General features: G+C 44.6%; 1 protein-coding gene and 1 long non-coding RNA gene across 3 annotated transcripts in view; one reads left to right on the plus strand and one right to left on the minus strand.

The window, feature by feature from the left end:
• Positions 1 to 1,362: 1,362 nt before the first annotated feature.
• Positions 1,363 to 25,641, minus strand: LOC143444045 (uncharacterized). The gene is made up of 2 exons (XR_013113559.1): positions 25,360 to 25,641; positions 1,363 to 2,140 (listed from the first exon to the last, which is right to left on the minus strand). It is a non-coding gene; the product is annotated as an uncharacterized LOC143444045 (long non-coding RNA).
• Ubxn7 (UBX domain protein 7) overlaps positions 25,631 to 26,209 on the plus strand; it is a 58,809-nt gene continuing 58,230 nt past the window's right edge. Inside the window, exon 1 of one of the 2 annotated variants that reach the window (XM_076942792.1) lies at positions 25,631 to 25,773. Coding sequence is in view for 1 of the 2 variants with exons in the window: in XM_034515848.2 (XP_034371739.1) it covers positions 25,698 to 25,773 (76 nt within the window). In the remaining variant the exon portion in view is untranslated. The remainder of the gene's footprint in view (positions 25,774 to 26,209) is intronic. The other variant, XM_034515848.2, reaches the window with a different exon arrangement.

Consider the following 26,209-nt stretch of genomic DNA (forward strand, 5'->3'; position numbering starts at 1 on the left):
GTGTCTGAAGACAGCTACAGTGTACTCATAAATCTTTTTAAAAAAAAAAAAAAAGGCAGTGTTGGGACTTCAAATTAGAAATGATCACATTTAATCTTTGTGGAATAGTTGATGACCAAAAAGGGAATAAGAAAAACATTCCAGTATGATATAGTAAGAATTTGTATATTTACCACCAGTTTGTCTATGGGGAATCGTCCTGATTTAATTGTTTTCAAGTTTTTAGTTTCTCTGTCATCCTTTCTGTTATTCTTACTGTTAATGCCTTTGTGTTAGAAAGTATTAGATTTTTTTTTTTAATTGGTCATCAGTGAACTGCTTTTTCCTCATTTTTGTTGAAAAATATTTAATATCACAGTATTAAAGCTGCGCAGATTTGAAAAAAAAAAAAAAAGCCTGGCATGGTGGCACAGCCTAATTAATCCCAGTATGTTAGAGGCAGGGGATCTCTGTGAGTTCTCAAAAAAAAAAAAAAAAAAAATTAAAAGAATGATTAATAAAAATTGGCTCTCAGGTTGATTTTACTACACTTTAATTAAAAAAAAAATGGCTACAAACCAGGCATGGCTGTGCATGCCAACCCTCTCAAACACAGTTGCTAGGCATAGTGCTATATGCCCTTTACCCCACTCTTGTAAGACTGGAGGGTTGATCTCTGAGGTAGAGGGCAGCCTGGTCTACAGTGAGCTCCTATCTGCATTCATCTATCGTGAGGGTTGCAGCTGTGTGCTGCAGCATGTGTGAAGAGCTGGTGCTTCCAGCATGAAGGCTGTGGGATTGTACTAGGAAGCCATCCTGCTGCACCTACAAGGCATGTTTAATGAAGTTCTAAGTGGTAGGGTTAGCAGAAAGAAATGCAACATGAGTGCTTCTCAAAGAGTCATCTCTTTAATACTTTGAAATTCTGAATCATGCTAAAAATATCTAGTAAAAATAGCCTTAGATGTTCTTAAACTATTTCACGGTCTTTGTAAAGCTCAGCCTGTACTACTGCATGTGAATTGTTGGTCTTGTTTGGCTTTTTAATTTTTTGAGGGTATATTATACATACTGGGAATTATGTCATTTTCACACGTGTGTAGTGTATTTCAATCCTACTCATACATCCCAGCTCTCCTCTAACAGTATAGCATAATCTGGCCTTGAGCTTGTTTCTGCCTTTTTTAGCATCAACCACCACAACCAGGCAGTTATGAATTCTAAATTAGAATTTTTCAGCCTGGAAAAAGAGTATTGACATTTCTTTTTTTAGATTATTTGCTTTGTTTTTGTTTTCATCATTTGATCCAGGTAGGATTGTGGCAGACCTGCAGTCCTGCTGTGAACAAAAAGAAAAACTGGATTGAAAACAATGCAAGGCAGTAGTGGTGCAAGGCCTTTAATCACAGCACTCAGAGTTAGCTGGAAGGCAGCCATACATAGTCCCAGGACTACACAGAAACTACCCTATATTGGGAGGGGGGAAAGTGGTTGAGTACTTGCCTGACAGTCCCAGTGTCTTAGCTTACATACTTACTAACCCACAGGGATGGGGTGGGAGTGGTGGGGGCACCCATTTCACAACTTCACATGGGCAGGAAGATCAGGAGTTCTAAACTACATGGAGTAAGAAGCCAGCCTGAGATTTATAGCTCCTCTGCCCTGGAATTCTTAGGCCAGCATCTCAAAAATACAAACTGAACAACCTCCCCACAGTTACATAGACAGTAACAACTGCTGAAGAGAGAAGAGTCTTTGGTGGAGCTACCTGCAAGTTGGACCAGAAGTCTATTGGATGCAGCTTCAGTAAGCCGTTCTGGAGTGAGCTTTTCAGTGAGGGAGTCAACAGCTGCCTTGTGTCACCATGTGCCTGTGCTTCAAAAACCACTGGTTAACAAAACAAAAAACAATGAACAAAGCACAACCTACAACTGGGTCTAAAAGAAAACACAAAATTTTGATAGAGCTAGGTGTTGTAGGTAGCCTGTGCATTTAATTCTAGCATTCCTGAAGCAGAGGCAAGTAGATCTTGCAGAGTTCTAGGCCATCCTTGTCTTTGTAGAGATTCCAATCAGGCTGGAGAGATGGGTCATCAATTAGCACTTCCAGAGGACCTGGATTCAATGGCAGCTCACAACTGTAAGCCTTCCTTCTGGCCTTCCTGGGCACAGAAACACATGCAGGCAAAACACACTTGTAAAAGAAGTAAAAATGAAACCACAGCACATACTCAATCTCCTAGCTCTCCAGGTGATGTTGCAACCAAGGAGATTAGTTACAGCTCTGAGGGGGAGAAGTTACCCAATGCATGTGTTGAAGATCTGAGGGGAGAGGTATCCTGGCTGGTGGAGCCAAGGAATAACTCGAAGTCACACCCCACAACAAACCTCACACAAGATTTTATTGGGAGAGACACAAGAGGGTGGCTGCCTCTAGGCAACAAGCATCAGGGAACTAAAGACAGGCTTATAGTTTCTGAGCACACATGCACACATTTTTCCTGGGTGGGTAGAATTGCAAGTCTTTAGCTTTTTGGGATGCCCAGGGATTGATGTTTTGTTTTTGTTTTTTTAAAGCTCACTGATTGGTTGTTTCTCAAAACCGGGAAGTGAGCTTGTATTTTATACTCCATAGGAGAACACTGAAATTAACTGTAATTGAGGAAGTAATTTATTGCTTCCTAAGCTATCAGGAGATCAGGGTGTAGAAGAGGATAGACCCTGAAGACCTCTGAGGAGGAAATACTTCCACTGATGCTATCTCTGAGATAGCCCCATTAGTTCACTTCTAGACAAGCTGGAGGGCTTTGAAGGTTGGAATCAGACTGGCACTCTGTAACAATGATAAGAAAACCAAATGAGCCAGCCTGGTCTACAGAGTGAGTTCCTGGACAGCCAGGGCTACACAGAGAAACGCCCTCCCCCCTCCCAAAAGAAAGAAACCAAAGGAGCTGGAGATGGCTCAGCTCTGCCAGAACACATGGCAGTGCACAACTGTAACTCCAATGCCCAGTTCCAAGGAATCCACCACCCTCTCCTGGTCTCTACAGGCTCTGCACACACAGTGCACATACATACGTGCAGGCAAAACACACATACACATAAAAATAAAATATGTAAATAACATAAAACCTTTTTCTTTGGGTGGGAGGCAAAATAGGGTCTTATGTAGCCCAGGCTGGCCTGGGACTTGCTAAGTAGCTGAAGATGACCTCAAACTGATTCTCCTATCAAGTTCTGGGATTACAGCTGTGTTCGACCACACCTGGATTTTCTTTTTCCTTTAGTATTTTGAATTTTAATCCAGCAGCCATTTACTCCTACCCCCAGTTAAGTTTTTAATTATTTTTTGTTTTTCAAGACAGGAGGGTCTCTGTGCAGCCCTGTCTGTCCTGATATTCTGTAGACCAGGCTGGCCTGGAACTTGGAGTCATCTGCCTCTACCTCGCTCGTGCTGGGATAGAAGGTGTGTGCCACCACACCCAGCTCAAAATTCTTTTCTTTATAGGAAGCCAAAGCAAAGGAGACTGGGAGTTGTTTTAAATCATAGCAATTTAGAATGCCAACTTTGAACTGAAAAAAGAGAAAGGAAAACAAACCACAGGAGTTTTCCTTTCAGAGATGTGACTAAGATGACCTACCTCTACTTATAAACAGTCTCCTGTATCCCAGGATAATCTTGAACTTCTTCTGATCCTCCTGTAAAGAGCCCAACTAACTCCGTTTTTTTTTTTTTTGTTGTTGTTGTTGTTGCTTTTTTTTTTTTTTTTTTTTTTTTTTTTTAAGAAACTCCATTTTGTGTGAGACCAAAGGCTAAACTCCAATTACAGGAAGAAAATCAGAGTCATCCTGTGCAAGCATCCTATGGCAACATCCCTCCCCCTCCTCCCCCCCAACCTTAGCAACAGCCAGTCAGGCTACAGTAGCAGGGTCAAGGTACATATAAGACAGCTTAAGACATCCTACGGAGAATAGTTAACTTAGCCATCCTGTTTGTCAGGTGGCTTTGTTTCCATTCATATTATACCAGAAATGCAGTTTTTAAAATATTAATTTGCTGACCGGTATGGAAATTCCCCAAGCTTGCTGTAACTTCAATCAATACCCTGCATCCCTAGGCTCTCACTCTGACCCACTGTAATAGTGAGAGAGACCTTACTCGGGAACTCGGAATAAAGATCCTTATGTGTTTAGGTAGGAATTGGCTTTGGAGTACCTGCAACTTGAGGGAGCATAACACTCCCATTCTCCTGACTGATCACAGGACTTTATACACGTGCAAGTAATGAGCAACATGTTTTAAAAGATTTATTTTATGTGAGTACACTGTAGCTGTCTTCAGACTCACCAGAAGAGGGCATCATCCCATTACAGATGGTTATGAGCTACCATGTGGTTGCTGGGAATTGAACTCAAGACCTCTAGAAGACCATCAGAGCTCTTAACCACTGAGCCATCTCTCCAGCAACATTCTCAACTCAGATGCCTAGAAATATCTAAATCCTTGGGAGGCAGAGGTAGGCAAATCTCTGATTTTGAGACTATCTTGGTCTATATCAGGTCCCTTGAGAAATTACTTTTCCCAAAGTCTGGCATTTAGACGGAAGCCAGCATTCCCTCAGGGGCTTGAAGATAGTTTCTACTTGCTAAAAGGAGTCATTCTGTCTGGCAAAAGGGGCCTGTGGCTCTTCCAAGAACATATGACTGTGGTAACATTAGCATGTTAGCCTCTAGGCTCCCTCTGTCCCAAGTCACAAGCACCCACCCAGCTCACAGGCTCCCTTTCTCCCAGGTACCCATTCCCATATAACCCCCACCTCCAACCTTGATGCTCCTCCCTGCCTTCCCAAGACACAGCCTTGGCAGATTGAAATTAACGTTTTCATCCATGGGGCAGCTATTTTGGTTTCATTTCTTTAGTGAGTTTTTCAATTTGTTTTTGAGGCAGGGTATCTCTGTGTTCCTGGCAGTTCTGGAACTTACTCTGTGAATGAAAATAAGGACATGTGAATGAAAATGAGAGTTTGATGACGAAGGTAGGTTTTATTGTACATATGAGGGAGAAAACAGCCAGAGGCATACGGAAGAGCATGGCCAACAGAATCAATCTGCCATAAGAGAGGAAAGGGGGTTGTAAGACTCTAGGGAGCAGAGCCTTAGTTTACCGGAGACCCCCTGAGTGAACCACGCAGAGACAAGAGATCTCTGCAAAATGCAAGAGAAAATTTTAATGTTCTAGCATGCTGGGTCCATCCTACATCCCAAAAGGAGAGGCGACCCTGCACGGCTTGTTCAGCGGACATTTATATGCTCTCTAGGGATAGTGACCATTAGGCACAATGTGATTGGCAGAGACTTTTTAAACTGATTGGCCTTTAGGGAGTGAGGTGGCAAGGACCTCCCTTGTCTGTGTATGGCCAACGGTCCATGGTCCATTGTCCATATGCTCTGGGCCCCCCTGCCCCACCTGAAGGACAGTCTCCACCCCCTGTGGTCTGAGGAATGTTAATTAGCTTCTGCCTTCTGGAGGGGAAGGGTGCCTATGCCTTCTATGACTTTTCTTTTCCAGGAGGGGAGTGGTCTGGTGGAATTTTCCTCTTCAGGGTGAGCTCTAAAGAAAGAGAAGAGAGGAAATGGGGAGGGGGACCAAGAGAGTCCATGGGAACCAAGAGAATGAGTAGCCAAAGCAGCCATATGTAGGAACCAGAGGCTAGGGAAGGGAAGTGAAGCCCGGCCCTGCACTGGAGAGATTTGGGGTTGGACATGGGTAAGGAAGCAGACTGACTCTATCTTAGGTTTGAAATCCATGTTATAATAAAGATAAACTGGGTTCATTCCTGCTTATTAAATTTTTCTCAAGGAGTGGGCTCTGCCTTACCTGTAACCTTAACTACAAATAGTTCTGTACTGCCTGTTCCAGGAAATGGCAAGCATGGTTTTGTTTGGAGAAGTTGTCATGGCCATCTTGGAACTCAACCTTTGTTCACAAGGTTCTTACAACCACTTCTTATTATGACTGCCTTGTATAACCACCTTGTTATGTTGTTTGTAGACCCCATCTATTTGCCTTCCAAATCTCCCATGTGAAAACTCCTACCCCTGATCTTTGAGAGCCCCTATCTTTTCCATGTCCAATGCTGATCTTTTGAACTCTGCTTTTAGAGAAAAATATTCCATTTAAAAAAAATTTTTTTTAGAACGGATTATGGATTATCCCACCCATCTCCGGCTGAAACCTGGAGGGTTTGTGGGTTGGGCCTTCCCCTTTAAATTGAGAGCTGAACATTAAAGCTTTGAGCCTTGATCAGAGAAATTTGTCTTGGCTTCATCTCTTCTCGCCCTCCGTCCCCTTTCATTCCCAGCCCCCTTTCAGGTGAATCCAGTTGACTTGTGGCCGTGGGCGGCTACAAACCAGCAAACAAAAACCTGTGCTCTCAGATCCTGACAAGGTGGGGCGACGTGTGGGGAATGAGGCTCATCAACACACTTCCAGGAGAGAGGATACTTCAGTAAGGATCAGTTAAGGACAGGTATGGTAACACACTCTAACCCCAGCTAGGGAGGGAGGGGTAGGCATACATGAGATTTCTGAGTTTTGGGCCAGCCTGATCTCCATAGGGAGTCCCAGTCTCAAAAGCAAATCTGAGAGATGAGATGCTGTTAAGAGTACTTGTTCTTGCTGGGTAGTGGGAGTACTTGTTCTTGCAGAAGCCCCAGATTCAGTTCACAGCACCCAAATGGAGGCTCACAGCCCAAGTCCTCCATGGACACCAGACACACATGATGCACACACATACAGGAAGACAAAGTAATCATGCAAGTTTTTTTAAATCTTAAAAAAAAAAAAAAATAGCCAAAACACACACAAAGGATCTATTGGAGAAAAGAAAGAACCTCAGAACCTCGAAGGATCCACAAAGGCCTGAGTGTTAGACGTCCGAGTTAAATGTCCTCACAGCTCAGAACAGACCACTCCAGACCACAGGGTTCCAAGTGGGGGAAGTTTATTCAGAAGATAGGGCAAAAGTGGGGGTAAGAAGATGAAAGAAGAGAGGAAGAAGAGAAGTAGAAGCTGGCCATAACCTCGTGGAGAGAGAGGAAGAGAAGGAGGAGGGGGGAGGGGACAGAGAAGCTAGAGGCAAGAGAGTAAGAGGGTAAGAGAGAGAGGAGGGGGGCAAGTAGCCCCTTTTATAGTGTGCCAGGCCTACCTGACTGTTGTCAGGTAACTGTGGGGAGGAGCATACCTAGCTGTTGCCAGGTAACTGTGGGGAGGAGCATACCTGGCTGTTGCCAGGTAACTGTGGGGAGGAGCATACCTGGCTGTTGCCAGGTAACTGTGGGGGTGGAGTTTAGACAGAATACCAACAGTGGTGACTGTGACTAGAGTTGCTGATTCAAAAGAAAGTGTGCCCACTGTTACCTAAAGCGATCGCTGACAATTTCACTGGATCCTTACAAGCCCCTCAAACCTGTACGGTTCCTCACCCGTGAGAGTGCCTGAATTCCCCTTTGAAATTACCTCCTTTAAACTTAGCCCTTAGACGTAATCATTAAATTCCCAGTGTTCCTAGAATACACCCTAGAAATAACCAGCCAGAGCTCTCAGATAAGATCAGGTTTCTCTCTTGAAAGAAGGGCGCATGAGGGTTGGGAATGGAGCAGAGTGAAGTAACGCTCCAGAGCAAGCCTGGACTACAGAAAGTAAGGCTAGACAAGGAGTAACAGCAAGAGGTACTGACATCAGGTCCGCCAGGCACCTCAGGATGGGGGCGCACAGCTTGCTCCCATCGTCAGTGAGCTCTGTTTTTATAAATCTAAAGATACAGGAGGGCCAGCCAGGTGGTGCATGTCTGTGGACGACCACGTGAGTTACAGGGCAGCCCATTTCAAAGAGAGAAAAGAAGAATAAATAAAACCATTAATTTTTTTTTCTTTTTAGACAAATTTAACTTTTAAAAGCTGTTTGGAGATGGGAAACGGGGGGGTGTTAGTACAGAGTCTTCCTGGCCTGTGTCGGAAATATATCGAATATTATAAAACTTGTGTTAAGGACAAGGATTTCAAGACTTTTTTTTTTTTTTTTTTTTTTTTTTTCTTTTTCACTTAGAAAGACTTTTATGCAAATGCATCCTTCGAAACTCCCCACCACCACCACCACCACACACACACTTAGTAAAACTTTTGTTTCAACAGAGGCCCAGGCTACATTCCAGGAATTCTACAGCCTGGAGCAGGGCCCCTCCCCCTTTGCTCCTTCATTTACTATCTGCCATTTCTTTGTTAGCTAGCCTTCAAGAAAAAGTCTGCCTTGTTCAGGCACTTGAGTGGAAGTGGTGTCTGGGGCATGTGGAACCTTGTTTCCAGGCAGGCATAAGAAGTGGTAAGGTTGAATGAGCTCAGACCCCAGGATTCTCTGAACTGAGAATGGCAGGAGTGGAGCCTTCCCGACCCGCCTCTACCTGCTCTGGAACATGTAACCATGACAACCCACTGAGGACCATGGGCACTGGGGCATGTAGCATAAACACCTGGAGTTCTCCATTCTAATGAGGTATCTAGATGGCCCTGAGCCTTCAGCCAAGGAGCTTCCTTTCCTGGGTACTCCTTCCCACAACACATACTTAATTCCTGGACTAAATTATATGCATTTACATCAACCAAATAAACAGTATGGACAAGAAAGGATTGTCTCAGAGAGCTGCTTCATTATGGATCTGTGTGGGGAATGCCTTCATCTTAAAAAATTGTGCCTAAGGGTTGGAGAGATAGCTCAGTGATTAAGAATACTGATTATTCTTCCAGAGGTCCTGAGTTCAGTTCCCAGCAACCACATGGTGGCTCATAACCATCTGTAATGAGATCTGAAGCTCTCTTCTGGATGTGTTTTATATATATATGTATATGTATATATATATATATATATATATATATATATATATATATATATGTGTGTGTGTGTGTGTGTGTGTGTGTGTGTGTGTGTGTGTGTGTATGTGTATGTGTATGTGTATGTGTATATGTATATATATATATTTTTTTCCCATTCAGCCTGGTTTCCTCCTCCTTTTTCCTCCTGGCGGGGAGATGCCCCAAGGGAAATATAGACCTGAGGACTCCCAGTACATAGGTGCTCAGAGAGGAGACTGGGAACTACATTTGTTCCAGACCCCACTGTTTCGCCTGTGGACCACTGTTTTGGACTCTGTTCTGCCTGCCCTGAGCTGCATGCGGTGTCCAGGCACCACTATGGAGAGGAGGCCGGATGTCGGACGACACTGGTGGTCTCTTTGCAACCTCAAACAAACTTCTTTTTTCTTTTTCTTTTTCTTTCTTTTCTTTTCTTTTCTTCTTCTTCTTCTTTTTTTTTGTTTGTTTGTTTGTTTGTTTGTTTGTTTGTTTTTTGTTTTTTGAGACAGGGTTTCTCTGTGTAGCCTTGGCTGTCTTGGAACTCACTCTGTAGACCAGGCTGGCCTCGAACTCAGAAATCTGCCTGCCTCTGCCTCCCAAGTGCTGGGATTAAAGTCTTGTGCCACCACCACCCAGCGCAAACTTCTTTCTGACACTTGGATCTCACCATCATCTTCAGAGAAGCAGGCACAGGCTAGGGATCTCAGCAACAGTGGTACATATACAGTTCTGATATTTATTTATTATTGGAGAGGGAGCATTCATGCTATGCATACAGGTGGAGGTCAGACGACAATGACAACTGTGGGCCAGTTCTCTCTTCCTTTATGTGGGTTCTAGGGACCCAACACAGGTAAACTCAGGCCATCCCGCTTTCTCAGCCAGAGCCTTTACCCGCTGACTCCCATAGCACTACTTCCTGGCTTGTTTGTTGTTTTGAGACAGGGTCTTACCACAGAATTCTAGGTGGCCTGGAACTTCCTATGTAGACCAGGCTGGCCTCAAACTCAAATTCCACCTCCTTCTGCTTCCAAGTGCTAGGATTAAAGTCCTGCTCTGTACATTTTTATAAAACATTTATTTAAAGTTTGGTGGCCTGGGTATGGAGATAACTCAGTGGTTAAGAGCACTGCCTGCCCAGCTAGAGAACTGGGGTTAGATTCCCAGCACCCCCTGTCAGCTCACATCTGTCTGTTTCCTGGTCTCTTGGGCACAAGGCATGCATGGACATACACACAGGCAAAACACCTATACACATCAAATAAAAATGTTTTATTTTTTGAGATTAAAAGTCCATGGAATTACAGCCCTATATAAACCATCCCATAGACCCCCTCCTTGTTTTCTTTCAAATTCATGGCCTCTTTTTTCATTGTTGTTACACACACACACACACACACACACAGAGAGAGAGAGAGAGAAAGAGAGAGAGAGAGAGAGAGAGAGAGAGACCCAAAGTTATATGCTGCAGGCTATTATTTATGGGAGACGACAAGCCAAGTGTTTCGCTCCCTAAACAACTGCACCTGATGTTCTCAATCACATGTAGGTGAGAGGTACACCGGATGTATGCTTGTCCCTGAATGCATGTAGGCAGGAGGTACACAGGCAGGAAGTACAGCAGGATATATGCTTTCTCTGATTGGACCTGATAGGAAATACTGTGGCCTTATGAGTATTCAATTTTGAACCTCTGCAAAATGTGACTGATGGCCATTTTCTGGGAACCCAGGAATAGACCTGGTCAAAGTCCATCATACTGGCCAGTTTTTAATTAAAGATTACTTCAAATTTGGCTCAAAATTATGGTAGTAGTCCTATTCTCACCTGGCAGGATTAATAATACATATCCCTAAATACAAGCTGCTCAGCCTGTATAGTATTCCTTATGTGTGTGTTTTCAGGGCTAACCATTTGGTATTGGATAACCAGTTGGTATGCGCTTCCCTGGGGAGACTATTCGCTCTCAGCATTCCTCAGTTGCCTGTGGTTCTTTGAAAATGATAGACCTCCTGGACATAAATATTTAAAATTTTTTTGGTGCCTGAGTTGAATGGTGTTGGTACATGCCTTTAATCCCAGCATTTGGGAGGCAAGAGGCAGGCTGACTTCTGAGTTCAAGGTCAGCCTGGGTCCAGAGCAGTGAGGGTTATACAGAAAGTGAGTTGCAGAGCAGCCAGGGTTATACAGAAAAAAAGTCTCGAAAACCCAACAAACCAACAGTCCAAAGTAAAACAAAACACAATTGTAGTGGCTTGTGCATTAACTGTCCTTTGATACTGTGCCTTAGTTTCATGGCTGTGGTTTGTGCTTTTCTGTAGGACCTTGTACATGGTTATTAAGTAAAGGATTTATTACAAAATCTCTGGACTCTTTCAAGAGCAAGAGTTTTTTTGTTTGTTTGTTTGGTTGGTTGGTTTTGGTTTTTCAAGACAGGGTTTCTCTGTGTAGCCCTGGCTGTCCTGGAACTCACTCTGTAGACCAGGCTGGCCTCGAACACAGAAATCCACCTGCCTCTGCCTCCCAAGTGCTGGGATTAAAGGCATGCGCCACCACCACCCGGCTAAGAGCGGGAGTTTTTGAGATGACTCAGTGGGTAAAGGCACTTGCTGCTAAACTTGATGACCTGAATTTGATCTCTGGGACCCACAAGATGGAAGGAGAGAGTGAGCTCCTGAAAGATGTCCTCTGACCTCCACACCTATGCACATACACACAAGACAGTCACACAAAATCAGTTCATTTTAAAACAACAAGGGGGTTGAGCAGCTTTTGTGTGGTGCTGGAGATGAAACCAGGACCTTATGCATGCTAGCCCCCACTGAGTCCCCACCCTAAAGCATAAAACTGGTTTTCCTTCCGACATTCTGGACCATTTATTTTTCTCTTTGAGTCCTTTCTGTTGGGATGTTCATCTTTTTCTTCTCAATTTTCAGAGAAGTCTTTATATATACAGAGACTTTTTCTCTGTAGTGAATTACAAAAAAATTTCCCCAGGAGAGTAAGACTCCTCACATCCTCAGGAAAAGATTGATTTTTCAGTCTATATCCATGGTAACAAGTAACACCAGGACAGGTTATAAACCTATCTAATCAGTCAATGACATCTGGGTTTATAGAATACACCTCTGAAAGCTGAATGAAATGAGGACATAACCGCTCCAAGGTCGGGTTGAGGAGGATTTTATTGTAGGTATGACAGACAGCACAGCCGCGGGCATTAGGAAGAGTGAGACTGAACCGGGCCATGAAAGGAGAGGAAGGAAGAGAAGAGATAAGGACACAGAGAGAACAACAGAGCTCATGGCTTAGGGATGAGAAGTAGGGGCGGGGTGAGAAGTTCCGGGAGGAGCCGGATCCTGAGTGAGCCTAGAATTCCCAGAATGCACTTTGGAATGCTAATAGATACCACGGTCAGCCTTTGGTCCTGGGACCTGACAGAAAACCAATCCCTAACAGTTTCTTCCCTTGGAAGTCCTCACCTTTGGTGATCAGTGCCAGGAAAACCTTTCTGAGGCGGACTGCAACCCATGCCTGCTTCATAGCCAGACAGACAGTATCAAGTTCTGTAGCCCAATACCTTGAGTTCTTATCAAACTGCCTTGGTACCAGTTTGCTTTGTGCCAAGTGATTATGTCTAATCATAATCACAATTATGTCTATCTTTTGCATAAAAGGTAAATTCAGATTTAGGGTCTTAATTTTGACATTTTTGATTTCTCATTTTTCACCAGTTTTTTCATTTCACCTTGCAGAGTATTTGTATGTTTATAAGGCTGATTTTTAAAATCTATGCAATTGATTCTTTTAATGCGGTGCTTGCCTTTAATCCCAGCACCCAGATGACAGAGATGTCTTGAGTTCTAGGCCAGCCTGGACTACATAGGGAGTTCAAATCCAGCAAGGGCTATCTACTGAGACCCTGCATCAAAAAAAAAAAAAAAAAAAAAAAAAAAAAAAAAAGACTTTGAATTGAATTATTTATTTTCTATTTATGAGTGTTTTGATTGCATATACATATGCCTGGTGCCCGAAGAGCCCAAGGAGGTCATCAGATTCCCTGGACCTGGAGTTATAGGTGATTGTGAGCTGCCATGTAGGTGCTATAATAGAACCTGGGACTTCTGGAAGAAGACACAGTGATCTTAACTGCTGAACCATCTTTCCAGCCTCCTAGCCTTTGGAGTTTTGTTGTTTCAGTTGTGTTGGGAACTGGTAGTGCAGAGTTTTAGGTGGGCTTACTACATAGTTCAAACTGGTATAGCTTCACAAACTGCTAATAAAAAATGGTGGTCTGGTATCCTGGTTGCTTATTTTATTTTTTTTTTGTCTACTTGGCACAAGCTAGAGTTACCCAAGAAGAGAGAACTACCACAATTAAGAAAATGTCACACAGGATTGGCTTGTGGGGCATTAATTTAGTGACTGACTTGGGAGGGCCCAGCCCTTTATGGACAATGTTACCCTTGGGAATGTGATCCTAGATGGTATAAGAAAGCAGACTGAGGGGCTGGAGAGATGGCTCAGTAGTTAAGAGCACTGGTTGCTGTTACAGAAGTCCTGAGTTCAATTCCCAGCAACCACATGTTGGCTCACAACCATCTGTAATAGGATCTGATGCTCTCTTTTGGTGAGTCTGAAGACAGTGACAGTGTACTCATATACAATCAATCAATCTCAAAAAAAAAAAAAAAAAAAAAAAAAAAAAAAGCAGGTTGAGGTTGAGCAAGCCATGAGGACCAGGCCAGTAAAGTGTTCCTCTGTGGCATTTGCTTCAGTCCCTGCCTCCAGGTTCCTGCCTGGATGTTCCTAGATAATGGACTACAAGCTGTGAGATTAAATGAAACTTTTCCTCCACTCGTTGCTTTTGCTCATGGTGCTTTACTGCAGCAATAGAAACCATCTGGATGGGCTCTGAAGAAGAGAGCGTGGGAGAGGAACCAGCACCTTTAGACCTGGGAGGATGTTATACATCTTATAATTAGCTCTTGGGAGGCCAAGAAAAGGGAATCGCAAGCTTGAGGCCAGCCAGTCTAGAAAATAAAAAGCCAGCCACTGCCCAGCCTCATGGTGCAGCCACTCTTTGGAAAGTTACTTGGGAGGCTGAGACAGAAGGAGCAGAGTCCAAGGCCTGCCTGGGTGACAGAATGAGTTCAAAGCCAGCCTGGTCAACTTAGAGAGACCCTGTTTCAAAAGTAAAAAAGCGGGCTGAGAACACTTGCTTAGCATGTGTGGAGCGCTGGATTCCAAATCCACCTATACATAAATATGTAATCTTTAGTGGGCCGGCAAGGTGGCCAAGTGGGAAAAGCCGAGCTTGATCTAATTCCCAGGTGTCATATGGCAGAAGGAGAGAACCGGCTTATCTCTAACCTCCAAATGCATGCTGTGGGTCACATACACCTGCCCCTACACATAAAACAAACAAATAAACATTAAAACATTAAAGGTAACCTTTAAGTAGAGGATAGGTGGATAGATCTTTGTGAGTTCTAGGCTAGCCCAGTCTACATAGAAAGTTCCAGGTCATCCAGGGCTACATAGTAAGATCCTAATCCCCTCATAAAAAAATCTTTAGGATAAAGGAGACATATCTCTTATTAACATAGCAGTTTCCCTTAATCACAGGAAATATGTTACAAGTCACCAGTAGATTTTTAAAGCTACAGATGCCTATTATTCAACCCTATACAGACTATATATTTTCCTATATACATATACTTAATTATAAAACTTAATACTGTTGACTTCCTGACAAGAGGTCAGAAGCATTGTCTACTATGACTGTACCTGGATCACATCACTGAGATATGATGGTGTTGTCAATGGGTGGATGTCCGACTACAGCTGAATGCAGGTGTGGTGGTTTGAATATGCTTGGCCCAGGGAGGTTGGCACAGGGAGGTGCGGCTTGTTGAAGGAAGGGTATCACTGTTGGGGTGGGCTTTGAGAGAGCTTCCTCCTAGCTGCCTGAGGATGCCAGTTTCCTCCTGACTGCCTTCAGATCAAGATGTAGAACTCTTGGCTCCTTCTCCAGCACTGTGTCTGCCTGGATGCTGCCATGCTTCCTGCCATGATGATAATGAACTGAACCTCTGAACCTGTAAACCAACTCTGATTAGATGTTGTCCCTTATAAGAGTTGCCTTGGTCATGGTATTTCTTTCCAGCAATGGAAACCCTAACTAAGACAGCAGGAAACTACAGGTAAACTGAGGCTGCCATGGGTTCTAGCAAAAAAAATGAACCATTCCTAAGTCAACAAAGAAGACCCACAGTTTTGCTGTTTTTTTGCTTTTTTTCTCTTGAGACATATTGACCAGGCTAGTCTCAAATGCCTGAGCTTCTGAGCAATTCTATTGCCTTAGCTTCCCAAGTAGCTGGGACTGCCGGTGGTATGTACCACTGAGCCAGGAGCCCAGAGAATTCCAAAAAAACCTATTTGGTTGGTACATTTCACCTCTATGGTAGACAACTTCAGCCCTGAAATGTGCCTATTTTAAGAAGGAAGATGGCAGATAGCATGACTCTTTTTTTTTTTTTTTTAAGATATGTAAAGTTGTCAAAGGACTTCGAAAGGCATGTATTAGTTACCCACTGCTATGCAGCCAGTTACACCAAGACGTTGTGATGTAGCTGGTCTGGTCTGAGTCCTACGCTGCACTGGAGACCCCAAGGTGTTAGCGGCATCTTGAGTGTGAGACATCTGGCTAGGGAAGCTACAGGCAGTGAGTGGAGTCGGTGTGGCTGGCTAGGCCAGAGGAATGGTGCTGACAAAGACCATCAGCACTCACACCATGACTCTTGAGCTAAAGGTTTGATGTGCAGCCTGCTGGGTTCAGGCTTGCTGTGGTCCAGGCCTGGCTTCCTGCTCTTCCACTCCCCATTTTGGAATGTTAATGTTTACACACTGTGTCTTTGTATATTGTGGTTGTGTGAACTGCTTCCTTTTCTTCTTCCTTCCTCTTTTCTTTTCTCCTCTCTTTTTTTTTCTGTCTCCCTCTTTCTCTCCCTCTTTCTTTCTGCTGACCTATGCACACAGTGAGTCCATGACTGATACACTCACCTTCATCCAGGTCTCACCATTATGAGGGTGAGGGACTTTTCAAAAAGGAGTATTTGCATTGTAGTTGTGTCCTCTAACGTAATCATTGTCAATGATGTTGGAAAGGTAGGTTCTTACTCTGTAGCCCTGGCTTTGAAATCACAGATCTATACACCTCTGCTTCCGACTGTTAGGACTGAAATGTTAGGTGTGAGCTACCAAGTTAGGCAAGTATTTTTGTTCTCTTTTGAAGACCCCTTCCTGGCCTGGAACTGCTATTAGACCATACTGTTCTGGTGTACTCCCTTAATCTCTTGTCACCTAGATGCCAAGTGTCACTATCCTCCCTGACTTCTAGCTCTTCTCTGGAAATGCTTAGGAAACCAGATCCTACTAGGTTATAAGTCCTATGACAGGGGACAGATGATAGTTTTCAGAGAAAATGCTAATCAACATTAAAGCATTTGGAGGAAGCCAGTGGTTACTCAGAGACCACTGTTAGACTACTACCGTGTCTGTGTGCACGTGTACACATGTTTAAGTCCTCAGGGGAAATTAATTACAAGTTCAGAATCTTCCTTAAGGGTTCTGGTTCCTGAGGAGATCCAAGTATGAAAATAACTATCTAATCGAGTGACCCAAGGCAAGCCTGCTCCCCACTGGAGTCTGTGTGTGCTAAGCAGGGCCGGTTCCAAGGTCAATGCTCAAGAGACTTTTCCTGTCGTGACCCTCCAACACAAGTAAGTCCCTTCCTTCAGTCAACATTCAGATACTACCCAGAAGAGATACTGGTGTCATCAGTACCCCTACCTCTAAAAGTTGTGGTACTTAGTGCACCCACCCCTACCCCCCACTGAAAGGCAACTTGCTAGAACAAGAAACAGCCATCTCTGGCATTAGGGCTTGGGGTCTCATCTGTCCCCGGAGTCCCACAAAGCAAGTCTACCTCCTCCTTAGCTCATCTGTTCTATCCTTGGCCTTCTGGGGGTGCCAATTGTATCTATGAGAATAAATAAAGATTTATTACATTTTATAGTAGTTTGAATGGGAATAGTCCCCACAGGCTCATAGTTTTTTAATGCTATCCCCACTTGGTGTAACTGTTTGGGAAGTATTATGAGGTGTGACCTTGAGGGATGGGTGTCACTGGGGGTAGGCTTTGAGGTTTCAAATCCCATTGCCAGTTGGCTCTGTTGTGTTAAGTGTTAATTGGTAATACATGGTACTGCTAGCATGTTCTCAGCCTGGCAGACTCTCCGACTCAGAGCTCCGAAATCTCTCCACCTGGCTCATTAAGTTCCCATGACAGGCTGTTGCCATGCCAGCCCCATGCTTCCAAATTCCCATGGCTGGCTGGGGTGCCCTGACACCGTACTTTTCTCTGGAACTCAGTTGAGTTGCCACCTGAAGGAAAACGCCACATAGTCTTAGTTTAGAATCTACAGGTAATACAATCGCTGGGCGCAGAAACTAGCATCCTAATTTTGTAAGCTATTTTAAGTTATAAATCCTCCGGTGCCGCATCCCAGTGGATCTGCCACCTAAACGGGGGGGGGGGGGGGGGAGCTAGGGGGGTCTCTCGCTACCTACATTGTGTCTCCATGCTCTCTCCCATCCAAAAGGAAGTCTCTCTCTCTCTCTCTCTCTCTCTCTCTCTCTCTCTCTCTCTCTCTCTCTCTCTCTCTCTCTCTCTCTCTCTCTTTCGAGACAGGGTTTCACTGTATAGCCTTAGCTGTCCTGGAACTCACTCTGTAGACCAGGCTGGCCTCAAACTCAGAAATCCGCCTGCCTCTGCCTCCCAAGTGCTGGGATTAAAGGCGTGCACCACCACTGCCCGGCAAGTATCTTTCTCTTGCCTCCCCTCTTCCTCTCCCTGACCTGACAGTTCTGCCTACTCGCCCAGTGATTGGTGATTAGTTCCTTGAAATCTTTCTTTACTCATTAGGGGAAGGTTCTGCCATTTGGCTCTCTCTGCCTGGTGGTTCTCTTTCAAGATGTAAGTTCTTAGCTACTGCTCCAGCACTATGCCTGCCTGCCTACCATGCTCCCCATGATGATGGGCATGGACTCGCTCTCTGAAACTGTAAGCCTCCAACAATCTGTTTTGTTAAGTTCCTTTGGTCATGGTGTCTCATCATGACAACAGAAAAGTAAGGAAGACACATTATTTATATTTGTGTGAGTGTGTGTATACTCACACATACCACAGCAGGTGTATGGAGGTCAGGGGACTTGTGGGGATTGGTTCTCTCCTTCTTCCATGTCTTAGAGTTTTACTGCTGTGAACAGACATCTTGTCCAGGGCAACTCTTGTAAGGACAATATTTAACTGGGGCTGGCCTACAGGTTCAGAGGTTCAGTCCATTATCATCAAGGTGTGAGCATGGTAGCATCCAGACAGGCACGGTGCAGGCAGAGCTAAGAGTTCTACATCATCATCTGAAGGCTGCTAATGGAAGACTGGCTTCCAGACAGCTAGGATGAGGGTCTTAGGCCCATGCCCACAGTGCCACACTTACTTCAGCAAGGATCCTAATAGTGCCATTCCCTGGGCCAAGCATTTACAAACCATCACATCCCATATGGGTCCTGGGGACCAAACTCTGTTGTCAGGTTTGACAGCAAATACTGTTTTGTTACCCATTGAGTTATCTTGCCAGTCTGAGAATGTAATATTTTAGTGGTAAAACTAATAATAATAGATGATTATTCACCAGCTTACTACATCCATAGTTTCATTAACAACATCCTGGCCTGGAAGTAGTGAGTTTAAATTGAATTATAGAAAGGTGGAAAAGTAATTAGTATATGACTTTGTAGGATAAGAATTATACTTAATATTATAATTTGAACTCATCTGTCCTAGGTTTCTACTGCTGCAATGAAAAACGTCATGACCAAAAAGTAAGTTGGGAAGAAAAGGATTTATTTGGTTTACACTTCCACATTGCTGTTCATCACTGAAGGAGGTCAGGAGAGGAACTCAAACAGGGCAAGAATCTGGAAGCAGGAGCTGAGATTGAGGATATGGAGGGTGCTGCTTACTAGCTTGCTCCACAAAGCTTGCTTAGTCTGCTTTCTTATAGAACCCAGGACCAGCAGCACAGTGACAGAACCACCCACATTGGGCTGGGCCCTTCCCATCAATGACATATTCGCGCACACACACACACACACACACACACACACACACACATACATATATATATTGGTTTTTCGAGACAGGGTTTCTCTGTATAGCCCTGGCAGTCCTGGAACTCACTCTGTAGACCAGGCTGGCCTCAAACTCAGAAATCCACCTGCCTCCCAAGTGCTGGGATTAAAGGCGTGCGCCACCACTGCCTGGCTCATCAATGACTAATTAAAAGTTGGATGATGCTGATACACACTTTTAATTCCAGAACTTGGAAGGCAGAGGTAAACAGATCTCTGTGAGTTCAAAGCCAGCCAGGTCTACAGAGATAGTATTAGGACAGCCAAGGCTACCCAGAGAAACTCTGTCTTAAAAAACAACAACAAGGGGCTGGAGACATGGCTTAGCAGTTAAGAGCATAGGATGCTATTCCAGAGGACCTGAGTTCAAGTCCTAGCACCCACATGGCAGCTCACAACTGTCTGTAACTCAAGTTTCAGTGGATCTGACTCCTCACAGACACATGTAGGCAAAATACCAATGTACAGAAAAATAAAAAATAAATAAATAAAAGAAAAAAAGAAAAACAACAACAAAACTAATTAAGAAAATACTTTACAGCAGATCTTATGGAGGCATTTTCTCAATTGAGGTTTCCTTCTTTCAGATAACTCCAGTTTGTGCATCACTTTGACATAAGAGTAGCCAGGACATCACCTTTCCCCTTCACAGGTGTGGAGCTTTAGGTTGCTCTTGCTTTGACTTCTTCTTCAGCCCTTATGTCCCTCTACTGTTGTTTCTTGATTTTCTTCCTTCTCTGGAACCATTCCTTCCCTCTGGTCCTGGAGGGCTTCTATGATTAGAGCTGGTGGCGTCTTGAATGCAGCCTCACCTCAGCACCCTGCACTGCATCGTCTGCAGAGCTGCTCTGTTGGGAGACTCATCTGGACAAAGATCAAAGCCACTCATCATCCTCTTGCACTGGCCTCCATGTGCTCGGACTACAGACATGTCACCATGTTCAACCTTGATGCTTTATGTGAGCAAGGCAGCTGTCTTGTGACTGCCAGTCTTCGGGAGTGTGTTGAGTGTTTCCTCATAGTGTCCTTTAACTTGCAGTGCATAAGAAATATAAACTATTGGCCGGGTGGTGGTGGCGCACGCCTTTAATCCCAGCACTTGGGAGGCAGAGGCAGGCAGATTTCTGAGTTCAAGGCCAGCCTGGTCTACAGAGTGAGTTCCAGGACAGCCAGGGCTACACAGAGAAACCCTGTCTCGAAAAACAAAAAAAAACAAAAACAAAAACAAACAAACAAACAAACAAACAAAAAAACAAACAAAAAAAAAAAAAAAGAAAGAAAAAGAAAAAAAAGAAATAGAAATACAAACTATTAAGTTGCCTTTTCTTTTTTTGAATGTGTGTTACTAGGGATTGAACCTGGGTGGGGTCTTGCTCATATGAGGAAAACAATCCCTAGTTCTTAAAAAAAAAATAGCAAAACTTTTTCTTAATATAGGCTTTTGCTAGGGGTGTGCCTAAGCCTCCTTAGCACCTGGGACCATGGCCTGTACCATCATGCTGGGCTAAACTGTCCTAATTTTAGTAATGTTAACTTTCATCAGTTGGTTAAAATCATAACTGCCAATTAGTTTTCTCCAACTGAAATTTAAAAACCATATTTAAGTTTTCTAGCTTAAAAATTTGTTTCTGAAGATTTTGTTTTATGTATATGACTGTTTTGTCTGCATGTATAAATCTGTTCTACTTGCATGCATGGTAGTGGGCTCAGAGGTCAGAAGGTATCAGATCTCCTGGGACTCGAGTTATGGATGGTTGTAAGCCACCATGTGGGTGCTGAGAACTAAACCCAGGACCTCTGAAAGAGCAACAAGTGCTCTTAACCACTGAGCCATCTCTCCAGCCCCATTTTCCAGCTTCTTAGAAAATCAAACATAGCCGGGCAGTGGTGGCTCACGCCTTTGATCCCAGCACTTGGGAGGCAAAGCAGGTGGATTTCTGAGTTTGAGGCCAGCCTGGTATACAGGATGAGTTCCAGGACAGCCAGGGCTATCCAGAGAAACCCTGTCTTGAAGAAAAACACAAAACAAAACAACACAAAAAATTTTCACAAGAAAATCAAACATAAACAATATAAACCAGTAATTCTTCATCTTGCTATTTTCTTTCAGAGCAATAAGACTTGTGTTCACACAGACACTTGTATGTGATACTACAGTAGCTTTAATTGTAATTCTTGAAATAATAATGATATTTATTTTGGGCTAGAAGAACATTGTAACATACACATGGCACAGTAAACTACAGGTTTATTAAAAAAGGGTGAGGCAAGGAGAGTTTGGGTTTTAAATAAAGGTTTGGCATATAATTCCAGGTTGACTGGAACTAGAAATCCTCCTGCCTTAGCTCCCTGGGACTTCACATTTTTGCCACCAAGACTGAAATCCCAGGCTACAAGTGTTTATTGCATTACAGCTTCAGTTAGGGATTAGACAGCTGCTGAGAGTGTCCTCACGGGAGTATCAGCTGAAAGGCATGATGGCCTTTGTGCAAAGCTGTGCTCCCAGAATTCTTCTGTGAACAGTCCCTAGCCGGCCTGTGTGAGCGGGGTTTCCTCCTCACAGCTTCTCACCTCTGCTTATTCTTTACTAGGGCTTGGCAAAGTGACTCTATTTTAATTCTGACAACTTTCACAATACCATTTTAAATATTTTCACTTGGTTTTTGTTTTGAGACAGGGATTCTCATATAGCCCTGGCTGTCCTGGAACTCACTCTGTAGACCAGGCTGGCCTTGAACTCAGAGATCTACCTACAAATGCCAGGACTGAAGGTGTGTATCACCACCGCCCAGCCCAATCTTTATTTTTACTTTTATTTTTCAAGTGTTTTGCATCTACCCATTTCTGTATACCTCCTGGAGGCAGTGCTTAACAACTCCAGGTTTGGGTCCCCTGGTGTTGATGTTACCAACTGCCTTGAGCTGGCTGCTACATCGATGCTGGGAATTGAACCTGGGTCCTCTAAGAAAAGCAACTAGTGCTCTTAACCATGCAATGTCAATTTTTAAGTTTCATACCAAGAGGTATTAGTTTCTAGTGATTGTTTTCCTGGTATTAAGGATTCTAGAGAACTGGTGCTCAGAAGGGTTCTAGGTAAAAGGAAAAGCAGAATAAACGGAAGGAAAGGAGCAGCATTTCCTCATGCTCGGAGGGGCGTTTTATGAATGGAGGAGAGGCTGTTTGTTGCCCAGTTAACATCAATCCCTCCTCCTCCTTTCTCCTTTTCCAGCACCACATTATGGTGCTTTAAAGCACCTTCCTCCACAAAGCCATATGTGATACTAACCAGTCGTGCTTCCCTCCACCCCGTCATAGGGTCTGGTTTGAGAAGGGAACTGTAAGAAATAGTCTCTTTCTAAGTAGCAAAGATGGTGCTTCTTCCTCTGCCTGATGTACCTCAGTGTGGTGTTTGAAAGTGCTGCAGCTCCCTTGCCATCAGCCTGGGACAACACTCACACAGCCAAGGGGGTGTCCGAAGAGCCAGAGAGAAGTGGACGAAGCCTTGCAGCCCTGTCCTGAAACCCTACCCTCAAAGTCCCTGAGGCTCCTGCCAGGGGAGCTGGGTTTTCCCCGATAGAACACAGCAGCATTTCATCTAAGCTCCGCCCTACAGTTACCTGGCAACAGCCAGGTATGCCTGACTCACTATAAAAGGGGCTGCTTGCCCCCTCCCCACTGTCTTGCTCCCTCTTTGTCCTCACACCCTTTCCTCCCTCTCTTCCCATTCCCCCACCCCCACCCCCCTCTGCCTTTCTCTGCCTCTACTACCAGGGATGCCACAGCATGGGCCCCGGAAGGACCTCCTTCCCCACATCTGATTGCACATCCATCAAAACATATTCCTTTTCTCTTAATCTTTCTATAAATCAACACATAATACCCTAAACTGGTGAATGCCTTAACCTTAACTTAATGTTACTTTTAGTTTTGTTTGTTTTGAGACAGGGTTTCTCTGTGTAGCCTCTTTTTTTTTTTTTTTTTTTTGACAATGCTGGGATCTAATCAAATCCACAAGAGCCTTGTGAATGCTTCTTCATTGAGCCCTACCGTTTGTTTCTGATGGTGGTAACTGTGGACCCACCTAAATGGCTAGCAAAGGACTGAACCCAGGTTGGCAGGCTTGGCTGCATGCCTTTGTATTGAGCCCTCCCCTCCCCCCGCCCCCAGGCCCAGATAACAGAAACCTTTCTCATTCCCAGGTAACAGAACTCTTCCTCATTTCTGGACCCCCGCCCCCCCCCCCCCCCCCCCCATTTTATCACCCAATCTTGTTAGCTTTTTTTCCAGGTCTGGGTTCAAAGCCCAGTTCTTTGTTCTCTTTCCCTTTTTCTCTTTCTGCTTTGTCTTTTTTTCTTTTGAGACATTCTTACTATATAGCCTTGGTTGGCCTGGAACTCAACATGTAGACCAAGCTGACCTCATAGTCACAGAGACCTGCCTGCCTCTGCCAGATTTTAAAGTCTTTCTCTTTCTTTCTTTCCTCCTCTTCTTCCTTCTTTCTCCTCTTCCCTATTTCTTTGAGACAGGGTTTCTCTGTGTAGCCCTGGCTATCCTGGAACGGCTGTCCTGGAACTCAACTCTGTAGACCAGGTGGGCTCTAACTCAGAAATCTACCTGCCTCTGCCTCCCAAGTGCTGGGATTAAAGGTGTATGCCACCACTGCCTGGCTGATTTGGAATTTTTGATCTACAATTTACGGTCATGTGTCCCTTTCTTTTTTCTTTTTTTTTCTTTTCTTTTCTTTTTTTTTTTTGTTTTTTTTTGTTTTTTTTTTTTTTGTTTTGTTTTTTCGAGACAGGGCAGACGGGGTTTCTGGTAGCCCTGTAGCCCTGGCTGTCCTGGAACTCACTGTGAAGAGCAGGCTGGCCTCAAACTCATAGATATCCATCTTCCCCTGATTGCTGAGTCTTGGGATTAAACACTAGCCACCACCACCCAGCTTGGATATTTTTTTCAAACTCCCTTCTAAATATTATATCTATATACATTAATAAATTCTGTTTTCAACCTTGGCCAGAGAAGCTTTTTTTCTGCAGTGGTCAGTGGTTAATTGAAACTGGTCAAGTGTTGAAAGTGACTGTTGAGTGCTCAGCCCTGACTGTGACATCTATGTCAACCTCATCAAGGCTCAGGGACAATCAAGGAGAGGACAGAGAGAACATAAGAGTCGGAGCATGGGAGGGGGGCTGTCTTTAGGACATGGCAAGGCTGCTATACTTAAGAACTCAGTGCATCTACAGTTACCCACCCAAGATCAAGCTGGCAAGAGCAGTTCAGGAGGTAGCATTAATTGGTCTCAATGGATTCGAAGGAGGGGGGGGCACATGAAAGTGGGAGGGGACATGTAAGAGAGTGTCCAGGGGAAAAGGCTTAAGGAGTTGAAGGTGGACATGATCAAGATACCTGGTAAACATATATGAAACCATCAAAGTATAAATAAAAGCTATCCTAAATAACTGAAATATTAAGTGTCCTAGTCAGGGTTTCTGTTATGAAACACCTTGACCATAAAGTGAGTTGGGGAGGAAAGGGTTTATTCGGCTTATACTTCTACATTGCTGTTAACCACTGAAAGAAGACAGGGCAAGATCCTGGATGTAGGGGTCATTAAGAGGTGCTGCTAACTGGTTTGCTTCACATGGTGTGCTAAAAGCTGGGAAAACCAGTCCAGGGATGGCACCACCCATAGGCTGGGCCCACCTTCACTGATCACTCATTTTGAAAATACAGCTGGATCTCATGGAGGCTTTTCCTTCACTGAGGCTCCTTTTTCTCTAATGACTCTAGCTTGTGTGAAGTTGACACACACAACCAGCCAGTACAATACATATTTAGAATTGTTCAAGTTACATACTGTTACCTTATTTAAAAATAAAGTATAAAAACCAAGCTAAATGCCCCTTTTATCATGTTCTTTTTTAGTTGTAACCATTATCAATGTTTTCAGGACCGCTTTCTAGTGTTCTCTTTAAATATTTTATTTACTGTATCTACATATATCTTTGTCTTTTAAAACAAACAAACCTCCTGATATAACATCTGAAGAAAGAATGACCCTGTGGGGAGACATACTGAGACATTTGTTGAAGAAAAACAGAGTGAACAATCATTTACTAAAGTCTACTATAGACTGGTTCATTTTTTTACTAAGCTATTAAACTTACACTTTAGAATTTAAGAAACACTAACGTCACATAAAACCAAACAAAATACCTACTTTATGTGAAACCCTGAGCGTTTCATGAAGGGCTTGGTATTTCAGTTCTGAAGATTCTTTCGGATACTGGGGTTCAATGCGGTATTTAGGAGGCTATCTTCGGAATTCAGAGAAGGTACCAAATGCTTCAAAGAATACCAGGTAGCAGCACAGGCTTCAAACCGCAGCCCCGCTCTCGGCGGCTCGCAGAGAGTACGCCTGCGCAAAACGCGTGCCGACAGGGAGGGGGCGGAGCGTCGGGCCTGCCAGTGCGCCTGCGCACAGCACGCAACGGAGTGGGGGAGGGAGCCCCGTGTGTGTCTGTGTTGTTGTTCCGCGGCGGCGGCGGCGGCGGTAAGATGGCTGCCCACGGGGGCTCCGCGGCGGCGGCGGCGGCGCTGAAGGGGTTAATTCAGCAGTTCACCGCCATCACCGGTAAGAGACGCGGTTACGGGAAGGTGAAGAGTTGGCTACGGGGAGGCTGTCGGGGCTGCCCCGGGCTGCGCCTCACCTTCGTGCGTTCCTCACTCGGGCTCCCCTCAGCTCCTGCCCTCTCCTGAGGAACAGACGACGACGGCGTCCGGGGTCTGCGGTTCAGGCGGGAGGCAGACTTCCCCCACCCCCACCCCACGCGTGCCCCTTAGTCTCTCCATTCGGTCTAACCTCATTCCCAGACAGGCCTCCACGCCCCCAGCCAGTCCAGAGCTGGGGATGGGCCGAGCCCGCGGTGCCCGGGACCGGGGACCTGCGGGCCGGAGGAGTAGGGGGCCGCACCCGGGCCACCGCCCTCTTCCTCCTTCATCACCTTCTCTTGGTACCGTGCGGCCGGCGGACAAGAAGGTGCAGTGCGTCCCCTCATGCCATCCTCTCT

The sequence above is a fragment of the Arvicanthis niloticus genome, chromosome 12 (assembly GCF_011762505.2).
Source record: "Arvicanthis niloticus isolate mArvNil1 chromosome 12, mArvNil1.pat.X, whole genome shotgun sequence".
In the NCBI taxonomy this organism is placed as follows: domain Eukaryota; kingdom Metazoa; phylum Chordata; class Mammalia; order Rodentia; family Muridae; genus Arvicanthis; species Arvicanthis niloticus.